At 43.0% G+C, this 20496-nt stretch overlaps 1 protein-coding gene across 1 annotated transcript; it reads left to right on the top strand.

Annotated features, from left to right (window-relative positions):
* The first annotated feature begins 5738 nt into the window (after positions 1 to 5738).
* LOC308426534 (schlafen family member 13-like) lies at positions 5739 to 19899 on the top strand. The gene is made up of 5 exons (XM_080924335.1): positions 5739 to 5872; positions 11601 to 12667; positions 14683 to 14835; positions 17075 to 17798; positions 17970 to 19899. The coding sequence occupies exons 2-5, from the start codon at positions 11608 to 11610 to the stop codon at positions 18739 to 18741; spliced, it is 2709 nt and encodes a 902-aa protein (XP_080780461.1). The 5' UTR covers positions 5739 to 5872; positions 11601 to 11607; the 3' UTR covers positions 18742 to 19899.
* Positions 19900 to 20496: the final 597 nt, after the last annotated feature.

Genomic DNA, 20496 nt, shown 5'->3' with positions numbered 1-20496 from the left:
TTTTTATGCATGTGCAGAGTTTCTGTATAAATTTAGGTAAGTATAAAAGGAAGAATAAAATAAGAAAAAAATACTACAAAAGCAAATCCTATGAACTGTGTGATTATTTTATCTTATTTTTATTTTATTTTGAGAGAGGATCTCACTATGTTGCTCTGGCTAGCCTGGAACTTGCTATGTATACCAGAGTGGCCTCAAATTCTATTTTAAAAAGGGAATCACTGAGAGGAATGGGTGCTGAGGCAGGTTCCTCCTTGGAAGCTGGAGAGTGGGAGGGTCTGACAAGCTCAGAGACTCATGATTTTCCTGTGGTTTATGCTTAGGTTGCCTCTGTAGTAGACAGAGCTCAGCCTTCTGCTGAGCACAACAGTAGTTTCCCGTTTTGTTTTCTTGCGCCATCTGCTGGTCACACGTATATTTGTACTCTGTGGACCACTCAGCTTCATCCTTCTGAGCATCTCAGATCATGCCCACTCAAGGTGGCAGATGATCTTGCTGGGGGTGACTCTGGGGTGTTTAGGAGCATGAGAAGAAACCACAGGACGGTAATCACTTAGGCAGAGTGCCTGTCCTCGCACTTCAGCACTAATATCCCTACTATAGAAGCGACAGGGAGAATACTGTACACCTTTGGAACATCAATGTTCTAAAGCTCCATAGCAGTAAATGATGGGCTTGTGATTCTAAAACTTTACGCAGATGCCTCAGGCTCAGAACTACCAAATCCCAAGATAATCTCAGTGGATGAGATTTGTTCGCAGTCACCGAGCGCTGGACTAGCTCTTAGGCACTTCCAGTTTGAACCCAGATCCGATCAGTCGCATCTTGATTGGTTAGTGTCTGGCCTTTGTGGACTCCATGACTATTTCTCTGGATGTTTCCTTGCCCAGAGGCTGTGGCGGGCAACACAGAGACTCCCTGACCTGTGAATGATCCTGAACAAGAAAGAGCTCAGCTTTGACTAATAGGTCTTTGAGCCAATGCTCAGCCGTTGCTCATCAGTCATCTGCTGGAGGAGCTTCTGTCTCCACACAGCCTGCAAATGAATTTGAAGCTTGTGAGGACTGTCCGTAAGCACCCCACTTACTTACCAGACCAAGGTCAGCTAATATGGTCTCCAGGAATTAAACCAGGCCCATAGGAGGGTGTGACAAGGTTATTGAGATCAATCAGAGTTTTTTAAGTACATTGTCGTAGGACACCACATCCCATTACACATAGTTGTGAGCCACCATGTGGTTGCTGGGATTTGAACTCAGGACCTCTGAAAGAGCAGTCTGTGCTCTTAACCACTGAGCCATCTCTCCAGCCCCTCAATCAGAGTTTTTATACCTTTATTAGAAACAGAATGTAGTGGTAATTTCCAGGATCAATACAGTTGCTGTTGCCAGGATACAACGATGATGGCAAACTTTATAGGTTATACAGATTGATCTCTAAGAACAATTGTTTCATCCGGTTTCCATGCCTTATTCATTACTAAAGGAACATACAGAGAAACTCAAAGTGGGCTGAATGCTTCAGTGCCCAAGGGAGTGCATTAGTCTCTCAGAATAGGAAGGCACACTGTGCCCCAGGAGCCATGGACTCCAGCCTCAAAGACCCATGATGCATGCCTCTTGAGTTCAGCTGGGCCAGGCCAACTTCATGGTTCCTTGTAATTCCCTGTTCTTGGTTTTGATTTAGGCTATGCAAGACAATCTTTAAAGCAGACACTACGGAGCAGTAAATTAATAATTAAGTCTATAATGCTTCCCAGAAGAACCAACAAAAACCTTCTCAGAGACATTACTGTGGAGCATAGTTTAGAAGGTTAGCTAGAAACAGAAAAATAAGGACTAAAAGTCTTGCCCATGTTTTCCGCAGCAATGGAAGAACATAATTCACCCAACTTTGAATGCCAAATGGTTTATATTGTATCATGCAAGGCCTGGACATACGCAAGTTATCAGGTGACCATCTTAGCTTGGGGAATAAGATTAGCTATGTGTGGGCACCCACAGGATCTCAGAGTCACTGACACAAATACAAATGTTATTCTCTTCCAAGTTGACAAATGAAGCACAGAAGGACCAGACACATGTGCACAGCTGACATTATGTTACGCTTCAGCACTTAACAAAGACAGCATAGGAAGAAACAGCAATACAGCAGGCATACCTAAGACTTCATTCTTTCTCCTCACGCACGAGTCTGCTCATCTGAATCGTTGTTGGGAGAGAGACCCTGTTCTTCATGGCTCCACAGTCCTTTCGCCCCTGTCTCCTCCTCCTCCTCAGGCCTCTGCAGAGGCCTTAGAAGCTCTTCATCCAACTTCCCCTGGTCTAGTCAGTCTTTCATCTGCACTCACTCTTTTAGCTGTGCACACCCTTTTCAGCACTCCGAGGGAAAAACGGAAGCATAGCCATGGCTTCAGATAATTGAGTGATAGATAGACACACACATGCACACACATATAATAACATACATAAATACGTGCATGCATATATAATAGTAGATACATACAAACATGCATGTATGTATACACACATGTATAAACTATGTAGATACATACATGCATGTATATATACACACATGTAGATACATACATGCATGTATATACACACACATGTATAAACTAGGTAGATACATACATGCACACACATATGCATATATAATAGTAGATACATATACATGCACACATACATGTATACATACATACATGCGTGTATAATAATAGGTAGATTAAAATATAACAAACAAAAATATTAACACTAACTTCCCTTTCCCTCCTATTGACTGAGTATGTATCTTAGGGTTTTTATCGATGTGAAGAGACACTATGACCAAGACAACTTTTATAAAGAAAAACCGCTTGGTTGGGCCTGGTTTACAGTTTCAGCGTCTCAGTCCACTATCTATGCTGGGGAGCGTGGAAGTGTGCAGGCAGACATCATGCTGGAGGAACAGAGAGTTCCACCTCCACGCCAAGGGCAGTGGGAGGAGACAGTGAGCCACTAGACCTGAATCAGGCTTCTGAGACCTCAGAGCCCACCCCTTAGTGATGCACTTCCTCCAACAAGGCCACAACTCCAATAGCACCGCTCCCTATGAGCCTACAGGGGCCACTGTTATTCCAAACACAGCAAGTATGTGCTTTTTGTTTCCATTTTATTTAGTGGCAACTCTGGGGCTTAGGCTACCTGGGTTTAACTTTTCCCAGCTGAATTACATGCTACTTCATGGATGGTGCAGAAGTGTTGCAATAGTCTCATACTTCCCCTTCCCTCTCTCGTGTTGTTATTATCACAAAATCTTACTTTTAAATTGTGTGTGCATGTATTACGTAGCCATGTGTGTAACTGTAACTATTGATGTCCACCCTTGCTCTGAATAAGGGCACAGAGACTTATTATATTTATTACAAGCTTTGGGCACTGTAGCTGGGCAAATTCCCAGTGATTCTAACCCGATGACACTGGCCTGCCCTACACCTCACCTTATGGACCTGAAGTCGCTGAAGGAAGACCCCAGACTCAGACAGTGTGAAAGACAAAAAGTGTTTATTCTGCAGAAACAACCAGCACACAAGGGTCACCATTGTTTCCACATAGCAGCACACACAGAGACATTCATTATGTTTTATTTATTTATTTATTTTAATGTATGTGAGTACACTGTAGCTGTCTTCAGACACCCCAGAAGAGGGCATCAGATCCCATTACAGATGGTTGTGAGCCATCATGTGGTTGCTGGGATTTGAACTCAGGACCTTTGGAAAAGCAGTTAGTGCTCTTAACCGCTGAGCCATCTCTTATAGCAGGACTGCTTTATTGCTATCTGAGAGAACAGCTGACTTCTAAAACTTAGGGCACGCTCCAAGGGCTTATAGACACCATTAACTGAATGTCGTAAGAACCCCAGGTGCAAAAACAGGAGATACGATATTGACTGAGTTTGTCTAAACTTCAAGGACTGCTTATAGTCTAAAAATTTTCCATGACCCTGCAAGCTAGTAACAGATGGTGAAAGTTAAGCCAGATAGTAGCTCCTGGTGTTTATACAAGCAGGCATTCTCTGTTATAGCCTCGTATTCAACTTATGATCTGCATTTATGTGCAGACCTGCATGTGGTGAGGTTGTTTGTTTGTTTTACCTTATGAACACATGCTCCGAGAGTCTAATAAGTACTGAGAACAAAGGGCAAAGATAAATCCCCCTCCCTCTTTCTCCCCAGACTTCAACTTAGAAAGTACAACTCCCTGCAGAGGCTTTACCTAGCTTTTCACCATGCCACTTTGAGGTGCTAACTGGAGGCTGAGGTGGTCAAGCAGACCGTCTGCAGAACTGCAGAAGCAGGGGCAGCAGATGATCTCACTGGTCCCTGCTTCTTTCTGAACCGGATGGCCCACCTCCATCCATCTTAGTCCCATCCTGCCACCGGCTTCTTCATCCTTGTCTGGCTGGTGCTCTGGCTTCTGCTTCCCACCTGAGACCCTCTTTTTGCCCTGAAGACCCACTTTTACTCTCCAGCCCAGCTATCGGCCATTCTGCTCTTTATTTGACCAGACAGGAAGTGATGGAGAACAAGGTTTACAAAATACTGTGACGGGATATTCTGGTGTAATCAGATCACTGCCAGCACGAAAATTAGCATTTGGATATTACAAGGATAGTCTTTTTATATGGCGCACAAAACCATCTCTCCAGCACGTGTGGTACATGGCCAGAAGCATCAGCTCCGAGGAACTGGAGTTACCACGGCCTGCAAGCCTGGGTGCTGGGAGTCAAACCCAGGTCCTCTACAAGAGCGTGCTCTGAGTCCCTGAGCTGTCTTCCCAGCCCCCTGTAATTATCACAATTTTTTTATTTCTATGTTTTATAAGTATCATAATATAGCTGTGTCTGTATCTTTTCAGTGATTTTTGAGCACTGAGAAAGATTAATTACCTATTAATAATCACATAATTACTCCTGTAGTGTAGGCTTTATTCGTGTGATTCTAAGTGTCACTCTGGTGCACATTGCTGTCAGCTTTTAACATTTTATGCCGGTGACAAAGCCCTTGTTGAATTGCATTGTTTCATCAAAAAAAAAAAAAAAAAAAAAAAAAAAAGGATACCATTATTTTCTATCCACTGGGTGAAGTGTGTGTGTGTGTGTTGAATTTTAGGTTGAGTTTTTCTCTCAACACTACAATCTGGAAGATAAGAATTTTTTTAAAATTTAATACGTGGTATGAAAATATACTGAAATAGGAGGTTTGGAACCATGGGAAAAACAGGTTATGAACTAGAATATATGCCCTGATGTCATTAGCTGTTAACCCTGTGTAATAAGTGCACATGCAGTAGTAGGCACACACAACAGATGAAGATCTGCAAGGATGGGTGTTAACAGAGGTTCGTTCTCTGAGCTCAGAGCTCACTAGCCCACTGGTGAGATCCTGATAAAAGCTTAACTCTCTCTCTCTCTCTCCCTCCCTCTCCCTCTCTCTCCTTCCCAGCGTGAATCTGTGCTCCTTCCTCTCTCTCTTCTTCCCAGCGTGAATCTGTGCTCCTTCCTGGGGCTTTTCACAGCGGAGAACTGGAGAACGCCTTTTCCGACAACATCCTAAGCTAGAAAGAAGTATGGGGCCAGTTCGCTGTGACCACTGCTAGCCAAGCCCACGCAGGAGGCGGGGTTCCTCCTCTGGGTCACAGGCTGGTGACCAATCCACAAGTGGAACACCACCCAGCCTCAGACCTGAAAGATTTGGGCCGGAAGCGGAGTTCGGGAAGAAAAGGGAGATTTAATTACGTTCTTGTCTCTTTCCTAATTCTGCTTTCTGAGGCGGCTAGGGGAAGGAGATAGAGAGAGAAACACTCAGTCTTTCCCCACAGATTGCAAACCGGTGAGTGAGGAACCCCGGTGTGACCTGGGGGGGGGGGGGGGGCGGAGCAGGGACAGACGTGAGACGGGCGTCGGAGAAGAGTTTTTCTCCTTTTGAATACGTTTTATCCTGTCTTGTGTAATTCGTATGAGTAGACTCCATCAATAATTGATTGGTTGGGAAATAGATACAGACCGATGGGCTGGTGAAGGAGCGCTCAGATATACGAAGAGCGAGGAGGAAGGAGGAAAGAAAGAAGTGGGGAGAAGGCGGAGACCAAAAGAAACTAAAACCACCTAAAATCTGAAAGCCCAACATAGCTAAGGTGCAGAATTATTGCAGTTTAGTTTGTTAAGCACATTCTGAGTTTCAAGCGTCCCGGTATTTAGGAGGCTTCCTATTGGTCTCTTCCCGCGGCCCGGGAAACGGAGAGCGAGGCGCCAGCCCGCGAAAAGGGAAGGCGGGAACTCTGCGTGCGCTGGGATCTGGGGCGCACAGGGTCTGCACGAGCCGCCTCCGATTCTTCGTGAGGTGCTTAGAGACCCTCAGCTCCCTTCCACCCTCACCGAGGGCTAGCCCACCACGTCCGGGACCCCGTGGTCTGAGCAGGTGACAAGCCAAGGTGACATCTGCGTGTCTCTTCCGCCTGAAGGCCGGGATATTTTACCAGACTCGGCAACTAGTTCCTTTAAAAGTGGGTGCTGAGGACTCGGACTCGATGGGCGTGAGGGTGAAAGGGGATGACCCGGGTGAGTGAGAGCTTGACCAGCCTAGCACAGGAGGAGGACTCAGAGGAGTGGAGAGATTGGGGAGGGAGTCTCTGTGTTCTCTGTCTGTCTCTCATTCCCTCCCGCCCCCCACCCCCTCTCTCCCTTTCCCCTCCCCCTCCCTCCTCCCCGCCCCCTCCCTCCCTTCCCCCTCGCTCTCTCCTCCCCTTCCCCCCCTTTCCCTCCCAGTCCCTCCCTTCCTTCCCCCTCCCCTTCTGTCTCTCGTGAGCCGTCGACGCGGATGGGCAGACACTCTGGCAGAGCAGATATAAGTCAGAGTACAAGCTAAGTTTTTAAATTACAATGTTCTGCCAGTGTGACGGAGCAACCCCTCCCTCTAAGATACTGTCTTTAACTGAGGAAGGAGCTAAGAGTCAGAAATAGAATTATTACTTTCTAATCCAGGGTTTATCTAGAAGTTATTGGAAAAGCGCCAAAGATCAAGTGATTTCAGTTTCCCAAACATCACATGATCTACGGCCTATTTCCTTTCTTTCCTGGTTCTTTCCCAATTTGTTTTGTCCAGTGTCCTGCCCCAGCCCATCTAGAGTTTTGTGTGTTCCACTCTCCCTTTCGACACACATTCGCCAAAGGCCTAATCTTTCACCCACTGTTTATATGGTTGTGTAAGAAAGACAAGATCTTTCTGTAGTTCTCACAAAATGGTGCCATTGCTAAGACCAGTTGTCCCACAAGCCCCTACAATCGTTTAACAGTGAGAGACAACCTCTAGTTCAGTTTTATTCTGTGTCAATCACATTTTTAGGATTTTACTCCCTGAAAACACCATATAGATCTGGAGAGATGGCTCAGCAGTTCTTGTTCCTGCAGAAGACACAGGTCCGATTCCCAGCACCCACACAGCAGTAAACAACTCTCTTAACTTTGGTCCCAGAGGATCTAATGCCCTTTTCTGACCAGGCACCAGGCAGGTAATGTTACAGACATACATACAAGCAAAATACTAATATACCACTGAGCCATCTCTCCAGGTCATTGTCTTTCATTGTTTTATGCAAATACTATCATAACATAATACCTTGCTATAAATTGTTTTTTTCAAGTTGTTATTGTTATTACATATGACAAATTTATAGGTTTGTATATGTTGGATGCATAAAGACATGTTGTAACAGCACTCACTGTCAACTTGATGGGATATGGGATCTCCTAGGAGAAAGGCCTCCAGACACACACATGAGAAAGGGGGTGGCATTGGAAGACTCTCCCTCCTACCTCCCTGACAGCTGTAACCTAACCTTGGTCAGGCCCGCTGTCTGCCTTCCCCCTCTTCTTCACCTTCTCCCAGCTCCTGGACCATTGGTGCCGAACCTTGATGCTCAGGATTCTGTTGTTTCAGACCCTCAGCCTCCTGCTCTGTCCTCACTGTGCTGGCTCTCTCTCCTCCGTGCTAAATATTGTTAACACTTCCTTCTTAAAGAGAACCTTCAACTTCTCTTTCTTTATGTACATTTCTTTTTTATGTAAATATATTACTTGTTTATATTATTGCATATTATTATTGTTCTTTTAGGTTTTTTTCCCCAGCATCCCAGGTCTCGGAGACAGCCTAGAGATCCTCCCCCTCCCCCTTTCCTCCCCGCCCCCTGTCCCCAGCACCTGCAGATTTCCATTTATTTTCCTGATCCTCTGGGCTTCTCTTCCCATACCTGATCCTGCCCCCCATTACCCTCCCTCTCCCTCTCCCACCCATGTCCCTTCCTCCCTCTGCCTCATATGACTATTTTGTTCCCCCTTCTGGGTGGAACTGAAGCATCCTCACTTGGGCCTTCCTTCTTGTTTAACTTTTTAGGGTTTGTAGGGTATACCATAGGTATTCTGTACTTTATGGCTACTTATCAGTGAGTACATACTATACTATGCATGTCCTTTTGAGTCTGGGTTAACCTCACTTACGATTTTTCAACCCAATTGCTTGCAAAATTTATGATATCCTTGCTTTTAATAGCAGAGTAGTATTCCATTATATAAATGAACCACATGTTTTCTATTCTTCGGTTGAGGGACAGCTGGGTTGTTTCCAGTTTCTGGCTATTATAAATATGGCTGCTATGAACATAGTGAAGCATCTGTCCTTCTGGTATGGAGAAGCATCTTTTGGGCATATGCCCAGGAGCAGTATCTCAAAGTCTTCAGGTAAGACTATTTCTAATTTTCTGAGAAACCACCAGATTGACTTCCAGAGTGGTTGTACCAGCTTGCAATCCCACTAGCGATGGAGGAGTGTTCCTCTTTCTCCACAGACTTGCCACTGTGGGCTGTTGCTTGAGTTTTTTTCATCACAGCCATTCTGACTGGTGTGAGATGGAATTTCAGAGTCATTTTGGTTTGCATTTCCCTGATGACTAAAGATGTTGAACATAAGTGCTTCTTGGCCATTCTGGATTCCTCTGTTGAGAATTCTCCGTTTAGCATCTCTACCCCGTTTTGTTTTGTTTTTTTTAACCCCTCCAAAATACCATTGAGTTTGTTTTTGTTGGTAATTTACTACTGCTTGGCATATTAATGCTACTGATCCAAGAGCTTGAGGGCTTTCCCATCATCCAACATCGTAATTCAGTTTCTATCTTCAGTATTTTATAAGTTTTAATATAGAAGTCTTTCACTTGTTTAGTTAGTTACTCTAAAATATTTTATTTTGGAGATATTGTGAAAGTTATTGCTTCCCGGGTTTCTTTCTCAGTCCACTTGTCATTTGTATATAGGTGGGCTGCTGATTTGTGTGTGTGTGTATTAATTTTGGGTATATGCCCAAGAATGGTGTAGCTGGGTCCTTGGGTAGTACTAGATCTAATTTTCAGAGGAACTGCCAGACCGGTTTCCAAAGTGGTTGTACCAGCTTGCAATCTCATCAACAATGGAGAAGTGTTCCTCTTTCTCCACATCCTTGCCAGGATCTGCTGTTACCTGAGTTTTTGATCTTAGCCATTCAAACTGGTGTGAGGTGGAAATCTCAGGGTTGTTTGGATTTGCATTTCCCCGGTGAATAAGGATGCTAAACATTTATTTATGTACTTCTCGGCCATTTGATATTCCTTAGTTGAGAATTCTTTGTTTAGCCCTGTACCCTATTTTTAATAGGGTTATTTGGTTCTCTGGAGTTTAACTTCTTGAGTTCTTTGTATATATTAGATATTAGCCCTCCATCAGATGTAGGATTGGTAAAGATCTTTTCCCAATCTGTTGGTTGCCTTTTTATTCTAATGAATGTCTTACAGAAGCTTTGCAATTTTAGGAAGTCCCATTTGTTGATTCTTGATCTTGGAGCATAAGCCATTGTTGTTCTGTTCAGGAAATTTTCCCATGCCCATGTGTTTGAGTCTCTTCCCCCACTTTCTTTTCTATTAGTTTCTGGTTTTATGTGAAGGTTCTTGATCCACTTGGACTTGAACTTTGTACAAGGAGTAAGAATGGATCGATTTGCATTCTTCTGCATGCTGACTGCCAGTTGAACCAGCACCATTTATTGAAAATGCTTGTCGTTTTTCCACTGAATGGCTTTAACTCCTTTGTCAAAGATCAAGTGACCATAGGTGTGTAGGTTCATTTCTGGGTTTTCAATTCTATTCCATTGATCTACCTGCCTGTCTCTGTACCAATACCATGCAGGTTTTTTTTTTTTTTTTTTTTTTTTTTTTTTTTTTTTTTTAATCACGTTGCTCTGTAATACAGTTCATTAGGGATGGTGATTTCCCCCAAGTTCTTTTGTTGTTGAGAATACTTTTCACTGTCCTGGTTTTTTTGTTATTTCAAATGAATTTGCAAGTTGCTCTTTCTAACTCTAAAATTAAGTTTAAATTTTGATAAGGATTACATTGAATCTGTAGATTGCTTTTGGCAAGATGGCCATTTTTACTATATTAATCCTGCCAATCCATGATCATGGGAGATCTTTCCATCTTCTGAATTCTTCTTCAATTTCTTTCTTCAGAGACTTGAAGTTCTTTTCATACAGATCTTTCGCTTGCTAGGTTAGAGTCACACCAAGGTATTTTATATGATTTGTGATCTTTATGTACAGTTTTGTGCCTCTCTTTTTTTTTTAAGTAAGTCTTTCTAGTGGCTTTTTCTGTACCTGGTTTTCATTTCTCAATATATTGGGACAATTCATAGAGTTTTGCTTACTGGACGTCTATGAGCCAAAGTATCTGGGGGCTTTTCAAAGTCACCAGTTATGTCATATCACTAAACACCCCCCACCCCCAGACAGAGTTTCTCTGTGTAGCCCTGGCTGTCCTAGAACTTGTTCTGTAGACCAGGATGGCCTCCAACTCAGAGATCCTCCTGCCTCTGTCACCCAAGTGCTGGGATTAAAGGAGTGTGCCACCACTGCCTGGCATTTCACTAAATCGTTTAATAAGACTTCCTGCTCTCAATGTACAGCACTCGCCAGCAGTTTATGTACCTGGAGAATCTCAGCAGACGGCCTTGAGCTCCATGCCCCGACACCATATTCCTCTTGCTTTTCTCCCACCTCTGGGTTTTCATGTCCTGTTTGACATCTTCCAGTATATTCTTCCTTTATCCCTTAATTTATTAGAAATCTGTTCCAAGCTGTGATATCTCACTCCGTGGCACACCCTTGAATTTATTGATTCCTCCTGGTCCAGTACCTTAATGCTGATGGCTTCACCCTGAAAATCCTGGTAACTAGGTGTTATTCTCTCCTGAGAGCATTATCGAATCACAGTTCAATAGCAAAATTAGCTCAGACACCCCATTAATATGTTTTACTCCTATAGCCCATATCAAATGTGATGATAAGTTGTTCTTTCATTGCCCCCCAACACAGTTTCTAAAGAGAAGGGACTCTTTTTACCATACTTGATACTTAATTGCTTTGATGGAATATATTTGGCTTATATTAAATATGTTTCAATAAGTAGATGAGTGAATTATGTGCATGGAAGAATTCAATTTTTAGTAAAAGTAAAACAAATGTTTGGATTGTTTGACTGTAGGATCGTCATGGAAACACACCCCACCTTAGTGGTGAAACAGTCTTACCCAGACTTGATCATCTATGCGGGAGATGTGACTCTCGGAGAAACAGATAGAAATAAAATGGACTCAAAGAAGAGAAAGCTGGAGAAGACAAGAATTACAAAGGCTGCTTGTGCTCTGTTAAACTCTGGAGGAGGAGTAATTGCTATGAAAATGGCCAACAGGAGCGAGCATCCTGTGGAGATAGGGCTGGACTTGGAACAGTCTTTAAGAGAGCTTATTCCATCCTCTGATTTGCAGGCTTTCTTTGAGACCAAGCAACAAGGGGACCTGTTTTACATTTTTGTTAAATCTTGGAGCTGCAGTCTTGAAGATGGTTCCACTATGCCTCGAATTTGCAGCCTGGGCTCTTCCCTGTACCGTCGATCTTTAACCTCTAAGGTTGCCATGGATTCAAGACAAGCATTTGATTTTCTGAATGAAAAGAAGTGTGTCAAATGTAGTCCGACTGATAACAGAGCTCCACCTACTAAAATTCCCAGAGTCACGTTTCCAGAGAACAACCTTGAACCAAATCCTGCTTTTGAAATTTTCCAAAGTGAGAAACTCGAATATGGCCAAGTCTTGATGTTTTCTGAATCCACATCTATTGAGTTTAAATTATTCTCTACCAAAAATGTCCGGGACTATATAAAAAATATAATTCGAGAGTACATATCCTCATTTGCAAACACCCGGGGAGGCTATCTTTTCTTTGGAGTGGATGATAAGAGTAAGAGAGTCCTGGGATGCCCCAAAGACAACATTGACCGTGCCTCTTTGGAAACAGTGGTCAATGAAGTAATATCCAAGTTGCCAGTTTTTCATTTTTGTTCATCTAAAGAAAAGGTGTCTTATAAGACCAGAGTCATAGATGTGTTTCAAGAGGGAAATTTGTATGGTTATCTCTGTGTGATCAAAGTAGAGCAGTTCTGCTGTGCGGTGTTCTCAGAGGCTCCCATTTCATGGATGGTAGACAAGAAGAAAGGTATCTACAGCCTGAACACCGAGAAATGGGTACACATGATGCTGGATATTGGCCCAGGTAAGAGGCAAGAGCTTTTCCTTTCAGTCTTTTCTAGCTCTTTTGAGTTCCTCTGTATCCTTCACACTCTGGAAATCTAAGTTCTCTACACCCACTGAAGTTGGCTTTCTCTACCTTTTGTTTTGTTGGTTTTTGAAACGGTGTTTCTCCATGTAGCCTTGTCTGTCCTGAAACTTGCTCTGTAGACAGGCTGGTCTCACACTCACAGAGATCCACCTATCTTCCACATACTGGGATTAAAGGCACATGCCGCCGCCACCTGGCATATATTAGTTTTTGTATCCTATTACTGAAAGGGCTTTGTGGCAAAAGAGTATGTCAGCGATTGGAGGGTCAAGGAATGCTGCAAAACCACATTATATAAATTTGGGGGGTATACAAATTGTTGCCCCTGAGTGGGGTTAGAAAAGACAGAGACCAAGACATGACTGTGCTGGCTTTACAGGGGTATTGAGCATGCAAATAGTGAAGATACATAATCATGAAAATGTCTGTTAGTGATGATGGGGCTGCTGGCACGGAGTCACCGAGTGGCGTTGGGGGGTGGGAGCATCTGGATCTGGAGTGTGGACAGTTCTATTGGCTAGTAATAATTTCAGGTGGGTGTGAAAATGGTTGCTAGCTTAATCAATCTTCTTTAGACATTAGGTAATTTCCCCGTTAGAGATGATTGGTTGTTTCGAGGAATGGAGAGGCTATTTGCCGGGAATTGTGATTGCTACCCGGGTGACATGGCTCCTGGAACAAGTTGGGGTTTTTTCCAGTAGATGATTTGATCCAGAGGGCAAATTAATCATAAAATGATATCTGAAAGCAAAATGTTAGGCTGAGCCCTTCAAGCTGGGCCCTACAGCACTCAGCATGGTTGGAAGAAAAACCCAATGTGATTGGAGAAGAAAAGAGCCTGCTAACATTGCAGAAAGCAGAGGAGGACTCATTTTGTTCAGACTTCAAAGCTAGAAGGAGCTGAGTTGGGGAACAGGAAGAACAGCGAGAAGACTTGGAGTGGAGGTAAAAGAAAACTTTGAAATAGGTACTAGCCATTTCCTTGATCACTGGCAGTAGCTGTAAAGGGTGATTTACCTGCTGAAAAAAATTGTCACCCACTGTTATTGTATCTTGATCCATCTGTCCCTTAGTGCCCGGTAGTGTTTTATGAAATTCAATGCACTGACATACAGCACATATATGTTAATTCACTGCTGTCTGGGCCAGTGCTTTTAACAGGCTCATACCTACCAGACTCAATTATCTTCAGGTTGTGGGCTCAAATTTATACTACATAGGGCAGGCTCTTATAAAGAACAGCACTTAGTTGGGCTGTCTTACCACTATAGGTTCAGGGTTCAGTCCACCATCATCAATGTGTAAATGTTCTCTTGCATGTATGTATTTGTACCGTGTGCTTGCAGCATCTGAAGGGATCAAAGAGGCCATTAGATCCTTAGAACTGGAACTATAAGTGATTGTGAACCACCATGTGGGTGCTAGAAATTGAACCCTGCTGGGAACCTCTGAGGTGTTCTTGACCTCTGAGCCATTTCTCCATTCTCAATCTTCACTTTCTGTGCCCAGCCTCCTGCTACCTGAACTATTTGATCTGCTTACCTTCCATGGCTTAGCAGGCTGACACCAGGATTCCTGATTCTTACTGTTAGGATCCCAGGGTACCAACCAGCTCAGGATCAACCAGTGGGTGGCTCTCAATCAAGTTAGCAGCCAGTGTACTGACAAAATGGTTCTCCTGTCCACCGCTTGCTTACCCATGATGTCAGAGGGGTCCCTGCTTTCCCAGAACCTCCAGTTGGATTTGAAACTTTTGACGATTGTGCCTTTGTCGCATGGGTAAGACTTTGAGTCTCTTCATCAGGGCTGCTAATATTACCTTCTGGATCAAGTTATTACCTTTCAGCTTCCCTTCTTTGTGGTTTCTGATGTCCTTCCAATTGCCACCCTGTTCCCGGAATAGAGCCTACAGTTTGTTACTCTGACTCTTCATTTACTGTGTCACACAGAGGCAGCTTCCAGTGAGCAATCTTCCCTCCGAGACCTGTCTACAGATTTTGAATGTCAGCTGAGTCTATCCAACAGCCCTCCTCACTGCAGACCAGTGTATTCTAAAAAAGGACTGGAACATAAAGTCGACCTACAAGAGCGTTTATTTCAAGGTAAGAACAGATAGTTTTTCTGTTAAGAGAAAGAGACCATTTAATAACTTTGGTTAAAAAGAAGTTAGGAAGCCGCCATGCTACAAACCTCTTGGGAATGAGATGACCCTTGAAGTCATCTAGAATAGGACTAGCAAAATCTGAATGTTTAATATACAGAGGCCAAGACCCCTCACTAGGGTTTTAAAACATATTATTCCAGGGGCGAGACTTATGCATATTTGAAGCAGCTTCCTAAGGAGTTCTTATCCTGTGTCCGGAATTCACTGAACCAGTACAGTCATAGCAAAAACCTTGCATGGGAAACACGATGATATAATTGTCCTTTAGTCAGCTTTTAAGGATGAGGAGAAAACATAAGCACATGTATGGCAGATAAGAGGGCACTGAGGAGCCATTAGTAATTTATCTTGAAAGAAGGTAGTAAGACAAAGAGTCACCAGGGTCTAATCTCGGTACAAAGTAATCATTTCAGACAGTGGAAAATGTTAGACTTTAGCTAGCTTTTGTCTAAAATTTCCTACTTAGAAAAGATGCAGGTTTCTGAAGATAGGAAAGCTTCTTTAATTTCACACTGTAAACATACTTGAGATCAATTAATCAAATCTGACATCCATATGATATAAGCATTTATTAATGCCCTGGTAATTAATATGCTAGAAGGACCTTAGGTTTACTTTCAAAATTAATTTACCTGAGCTTCTTCTTACCATTAGCTTATTAGAATTGTTTTTATAAACTTTCCACAAAGGAATCTGATCTAAGAATTTTAAAGTTTTCTTTAAGCTCAGTAAATTTCATCAGTTGGCACAGATTTCTCTAAGGTAACGGGAGGCCAACATGTGTCTGTCAGCTTGGGGGGCTATGACCAAAAGGGGATGCGTACAGATGGGATTTCTCCTCCTTGTCCCTTGTACTGCACATCTTTTTATTTTATAAATTTAACCTTAATTGAGAATTTAGTTTTTTCATTCGATATATTCAAATGATTTCCCCTCTCCCAACTCCACCCAGAAACTTCCCCATCTCCTACTCCACACTCAGCTCCACACCCTTCTGTCCCCTTTCTCATTAGAAAACAAACTAAAATAAATGAACCAAAATAGAACAAACGGGGGTTGGGGGGACCTAAGAAAAAGAACAGGGAACACATACATAGCAGATGCCCATACACACACTCTCACACATATCCCATAAGAACACAAAATCAGAAACCGTAATACATAAGCAAATGCTGCAGTAAATATTAAATAATTTAAAAATGGTTTATCTCTTTACCAGCCCTGAGGTCTCACTCCTTCAGGCCCGATTTTAGTTTGGAGTCACGTGCTCCTCTGGCACCCGGTCCGAGCAGAAACCACGGCCAACTCATCCACACAATTCCCTTCCCTGGAGGGTTTTCTACCGCCTCTTCTCTGCCTCTGTCCCGGGATGTTTCTCTACCCCAAAATCCAACAAAGAAAACTCTACAGCCCGATAGCTTTTCATACAGGTTTTTATATTAAACTCTCAATCCACACAGCAAGATTGCATCAAATAGACAAAGATACAAACTGCCCTTCTACATGAGATATTAGACCTATAAAATCCTTAATGTTCATAGCCTTTTAACACCAATAAATCCCACCTGGGTCTAGCTGGTCCTTGGGAAGCTTTATGTTGCAACGACATTCCCCCTCCCCCTCTGTTCTCTCACTTCCCCTGCCTCTCGGACCTCTCCTCTCTCCACCTCCCTTGCCCTGCCCAGTCACTGGCTTTCCTTTATTTTACTAATTAAAATGGGAAGGTTCAGTTGGAGTCATTAGGCAGCCCTTCTTCCAGAAGTGGAATTAACATTAAAATACAAACAGCTTCAGGACAATCTACAAGCAAAGGACCTGTAAGGTGTGTGTGTGTGTGTGTGTGTGTGTGTGTGTGTGTGTGTGTGTGTATGTGTATGTGTATATGTAATATATATACATGTTTTGTATGTATACATATATACATACATATATACACAATATATATACATGCATATATAGTATCTGTGTATGGATGCATATGTATATATACATTATGTGTGTGTGTGTGTGTAATGTACATATATTCAGACAAAACATATGAGACAAAAATCTTCCAAAAACACCACTGAATTTGTTATATATTGGCCACCTACTTCATTCTCCATTTAAAACATAATATGTAAGTTGTTTGAAACAATACATTGATTTGAAATCTTGCCTATTCTTTTCATGTCCAGTGTCACCAGGTTGTTTAAAGTATACTCCCGAATGCCTCTGGAGGGAGCTGTGTTCCCAACATGATCGACTAGAGAATTTAATAAGCCAGCAAATATGTTCTATCTCCTGTGGTTTGCTGATCCTCTCTAGAAGCTGGGCTGTGGACCTGAACTTGGAAGAAAATCAGGGAGTCATCTGTGATGCTCTGTTGATTGCAGAAGATAGCCCCCCGACACTCTACACAATCCTTGGGGAGCAGGATGAACGGGGTCAGGACTACTGTACCCGCACTGCCTTTACTCTAAAACAGAAGCTGGTGAACACAGGGGGCTACACTGGGAGAGTGTGTGTCATGACCAAAGTTCTCTGCCTGAGTTCTCAGAACAATATTGACACCAGTGGGCACTCAGTCTCTCTTATTGATTACCCACACTCCTATAACCTTGCAAACATCCAGGAAATGGAGGCCTTGCTGCAGGCCCTTGTGATTGTCTTGCTCAACTTCAGCTCTTTCTTGAGCGACCAGCTTGGCTGTGAAATTCTGAATCTTCTCACAGCCCAACAGTATAAGATACTCTCGAAAAGTCTCCACAAAACCAGAGAACTGTTTGTACATGGCTTGCCAGGCTCAGGGAAGACCATCATGGCCATGAAAATCATGGAGAAGATCAGAAACACATTCCACTGTGACACAGATAAAATTCTCTACATCTGTGAAAATCAGCAGTTGAGGGACTTCATCCAGTAAGTGTTTGGACCTTCCTCTGTGTGTTTTCAATCTGGGGTTGAACTCTTCTGTTATGTTACCCTAGTTCCTGGGAATTAGTCAGTAAAATGATCTGAGGCAGCAGTGCCGTGTTGCAGGGAATATGACATAGTCAAAGAAACACCTAATGTCTTTTTTCACTGTTACAGAGCAAAAAATATCTGTCAGGCAGTGACCCGGAAAACCTTCATGAAATGTGACTTTAAGGGGTCGATCCAACACATCATTGTTGACGAAGCCCAGAATTTCCGCAGTGAGGATGGGAACTGGTATGAGAAGGCAAGAACAATCACTCAGAAAACAGAAGGTTGTCCCGGAATCCTCTGGATCTTTCTGGACTACTTTCAGACCAGTCACATGAAGACGAGTGGCCTCCCAGATTTCAAACACCAGTATCCAAAGGAAGAGCTCACACAAGTGGTACGAAATGCGGATAAAATAGCAGAGTTCCTACAACAAGAATTGCAGCAAATCAAAGATAACCCTCCAAGCAACATCCCTCCAGAGTCCCTAAATATGCTCCATAAATTTAAGTGGCCCAAAGGTATATTAGGCACTGTTAAGATTGAATACTTGAGTATGGAAAAAATGGTGAGCTATGTAGCAGAGAAGTGTGATTTTTTCTTGAGGAATGGCTATTCTCCCCAAGATATTGCAGTGCTTTTCAGCACAGACAATGATAAACAAGAGCATGTATGTAGGTTCCTGAGAAAAATAAGGCAGAGGAGAGCATCTCAGATGAATGATACCTTTGTCAGTCATTCTATCATGTTTGACAGCATACGTCGATTCTCGGGCCTGGAAAGGAGCATTGTGTTTGGTATTGATCCCTATGCAAGTGAGCAGCCCATTTTCCACAACCTATTGCTCTGCCTAGCTTCCAGAGCAAAGAAACATTTGCATATCCTGAAGTTTCCTTAGCTTTTCAAGTTCTGAGACAGTAGTAGTATCCTTGAATGGGATGTGTGAGGTCATCAGTTTAATTGCTGATGACAAGAAACTAAACTCTAGTTGAGATCCTTCAGGACAAGAAGATAAGATAGTCATTTTGGAAAATGTAGGAAGAAAATATTACCAGTGGATAGTGTGACTAGTTGAGAAAAGGCTGACAAGGCAGTATACACATGACATATTGCTGGGGGCAGCATACCAGGGGACTGCCCACACCAGGCCTAGATGGAGACATCTCAGAAACCCACTCTTTGTAAAGCCCAGAAGCCCAGCTCTTTGTTTTAAAGAAGAAAAAAAAAAAAAGATGGCATCTGGGAAGCAGGAGACATATCCCTCCAGGAAACCCGTCTTCAGAAATAAGGGACTCCCCACAGCAGATCTGGGCCTGTTTGGTTTTAATAGGCATCTTTCCTGGTATGCCAGCAGACACTTTATGTAGCCATTTTGTCCCCTATGCCAGGGACTTTTTATTTGACCCAACATTCTAGCCTTTGTTGAGGATAAGGAACAAAGTATTCTCTTCTGTAACTACTTCCTGCTGAAATTAGTGTCAAGATCCCAGGGACCTTGACACCCAGGTACTGAGGTAGACCAGAAAGTGATCATTTCTGGCAATTAACTCTCTTGCTATTCTGAGGCCAAAAGCTTCTGGTAATTAACATTCTCACTATTCTAACCCTTTGTGTTCTTAGTTTCCATACTTTCTCAGACAAAATTACCTCATAGCAATTATCAAGTAGAAACATTACAGCAGGATAGTTGGTCATATAGTTTTTCTAAACACTTTTACATTCCATAAGTTCATAGTGTAAGGCAATAATTCATGTCATAGGTGGATAAGGTTTAAGGAATTACAGTAGAATTTAAGGAATTACATAGTTCATAGTGTAAGGCAATAGTTCATGTCATAGGTGGATAAGGTTTAAGGAATTACAGTAGAATTTAAGGAATTACATAGTTCATAGTGTAAGGCAATAGTTCATGTCATAGGTGGATAAGGTTTAAGGAGTTACAGTAGAATTATTTACATGTCTTTCCATTAAGTTTAATACCTTACTAAACATTCTTTATCTATCTTCTAGCTCCATAAGTTTATTATAAGTTTAAAGCAACAGCTCGAGCTTGAATAAAGACTCTCATGTGCTTGCATCTGAGTTGTGGTTTGTGGTGGTCCCTTCGGAATTCTGCAGTCTGGCACAACAATACTGATCTGCCTACTGGGGGCTATCAGCAGGCATCTGAAGGGCTCTGGCCTGGCCGGTGCAGCCAGAGAGTAGCAGCTCTCTGAGGGGAAGCTAGAACAAGGCGGGCTGCCAGCCCCTTCTGCAGGCGCTGCTGCCCCTGAGTCAGTGGCAGGCAGCAGGAAGCAGGGGAAAGCTAGGGGCCAAGGTCAGTGCCCTGGAGTCAGTGGGATGGTAAGACACAGTGGGCAACTAGGAGGCTAGAGCAGGAAGTGGCTGCAGTAGGCTAGAGCAGCTTCCTACAAGGGAAGCTTCAGGAGAGAGTACTCTTCCCTTCGGGTGTTACAGCTCAGTAAAACAGGAACTCGAAGAGGGTCTTTAGTGAAATAACTCATGCACTTTATTTCTTGTAAATAGGATCTTATGAAAGTTTGGGGGTGGGTTGGAGTCTAAAGGCAGCTGCTTTAAATTGACTTGGTCTGAGATGTTAAGAATCCCTCATCTGTATGTGGAAGGGTTTCAGGTGCTACCCCTACATGACTGA

Source organism: Micromys minutus (assembly GCF_963924665.1).
Source record: "Micromys minutus genome assembly, chromosome: 10".
NCBI lineage: Eukaryota > Metazoa > Chordata > Mammalia > Rodentia > Muridae > Micromys > Micromys minutus.
The sequence above is the reverse complement of the archived record's forward strand: the minus strand, read 5'-3'. Positions and strand labels throughout refer to the sequence as shown.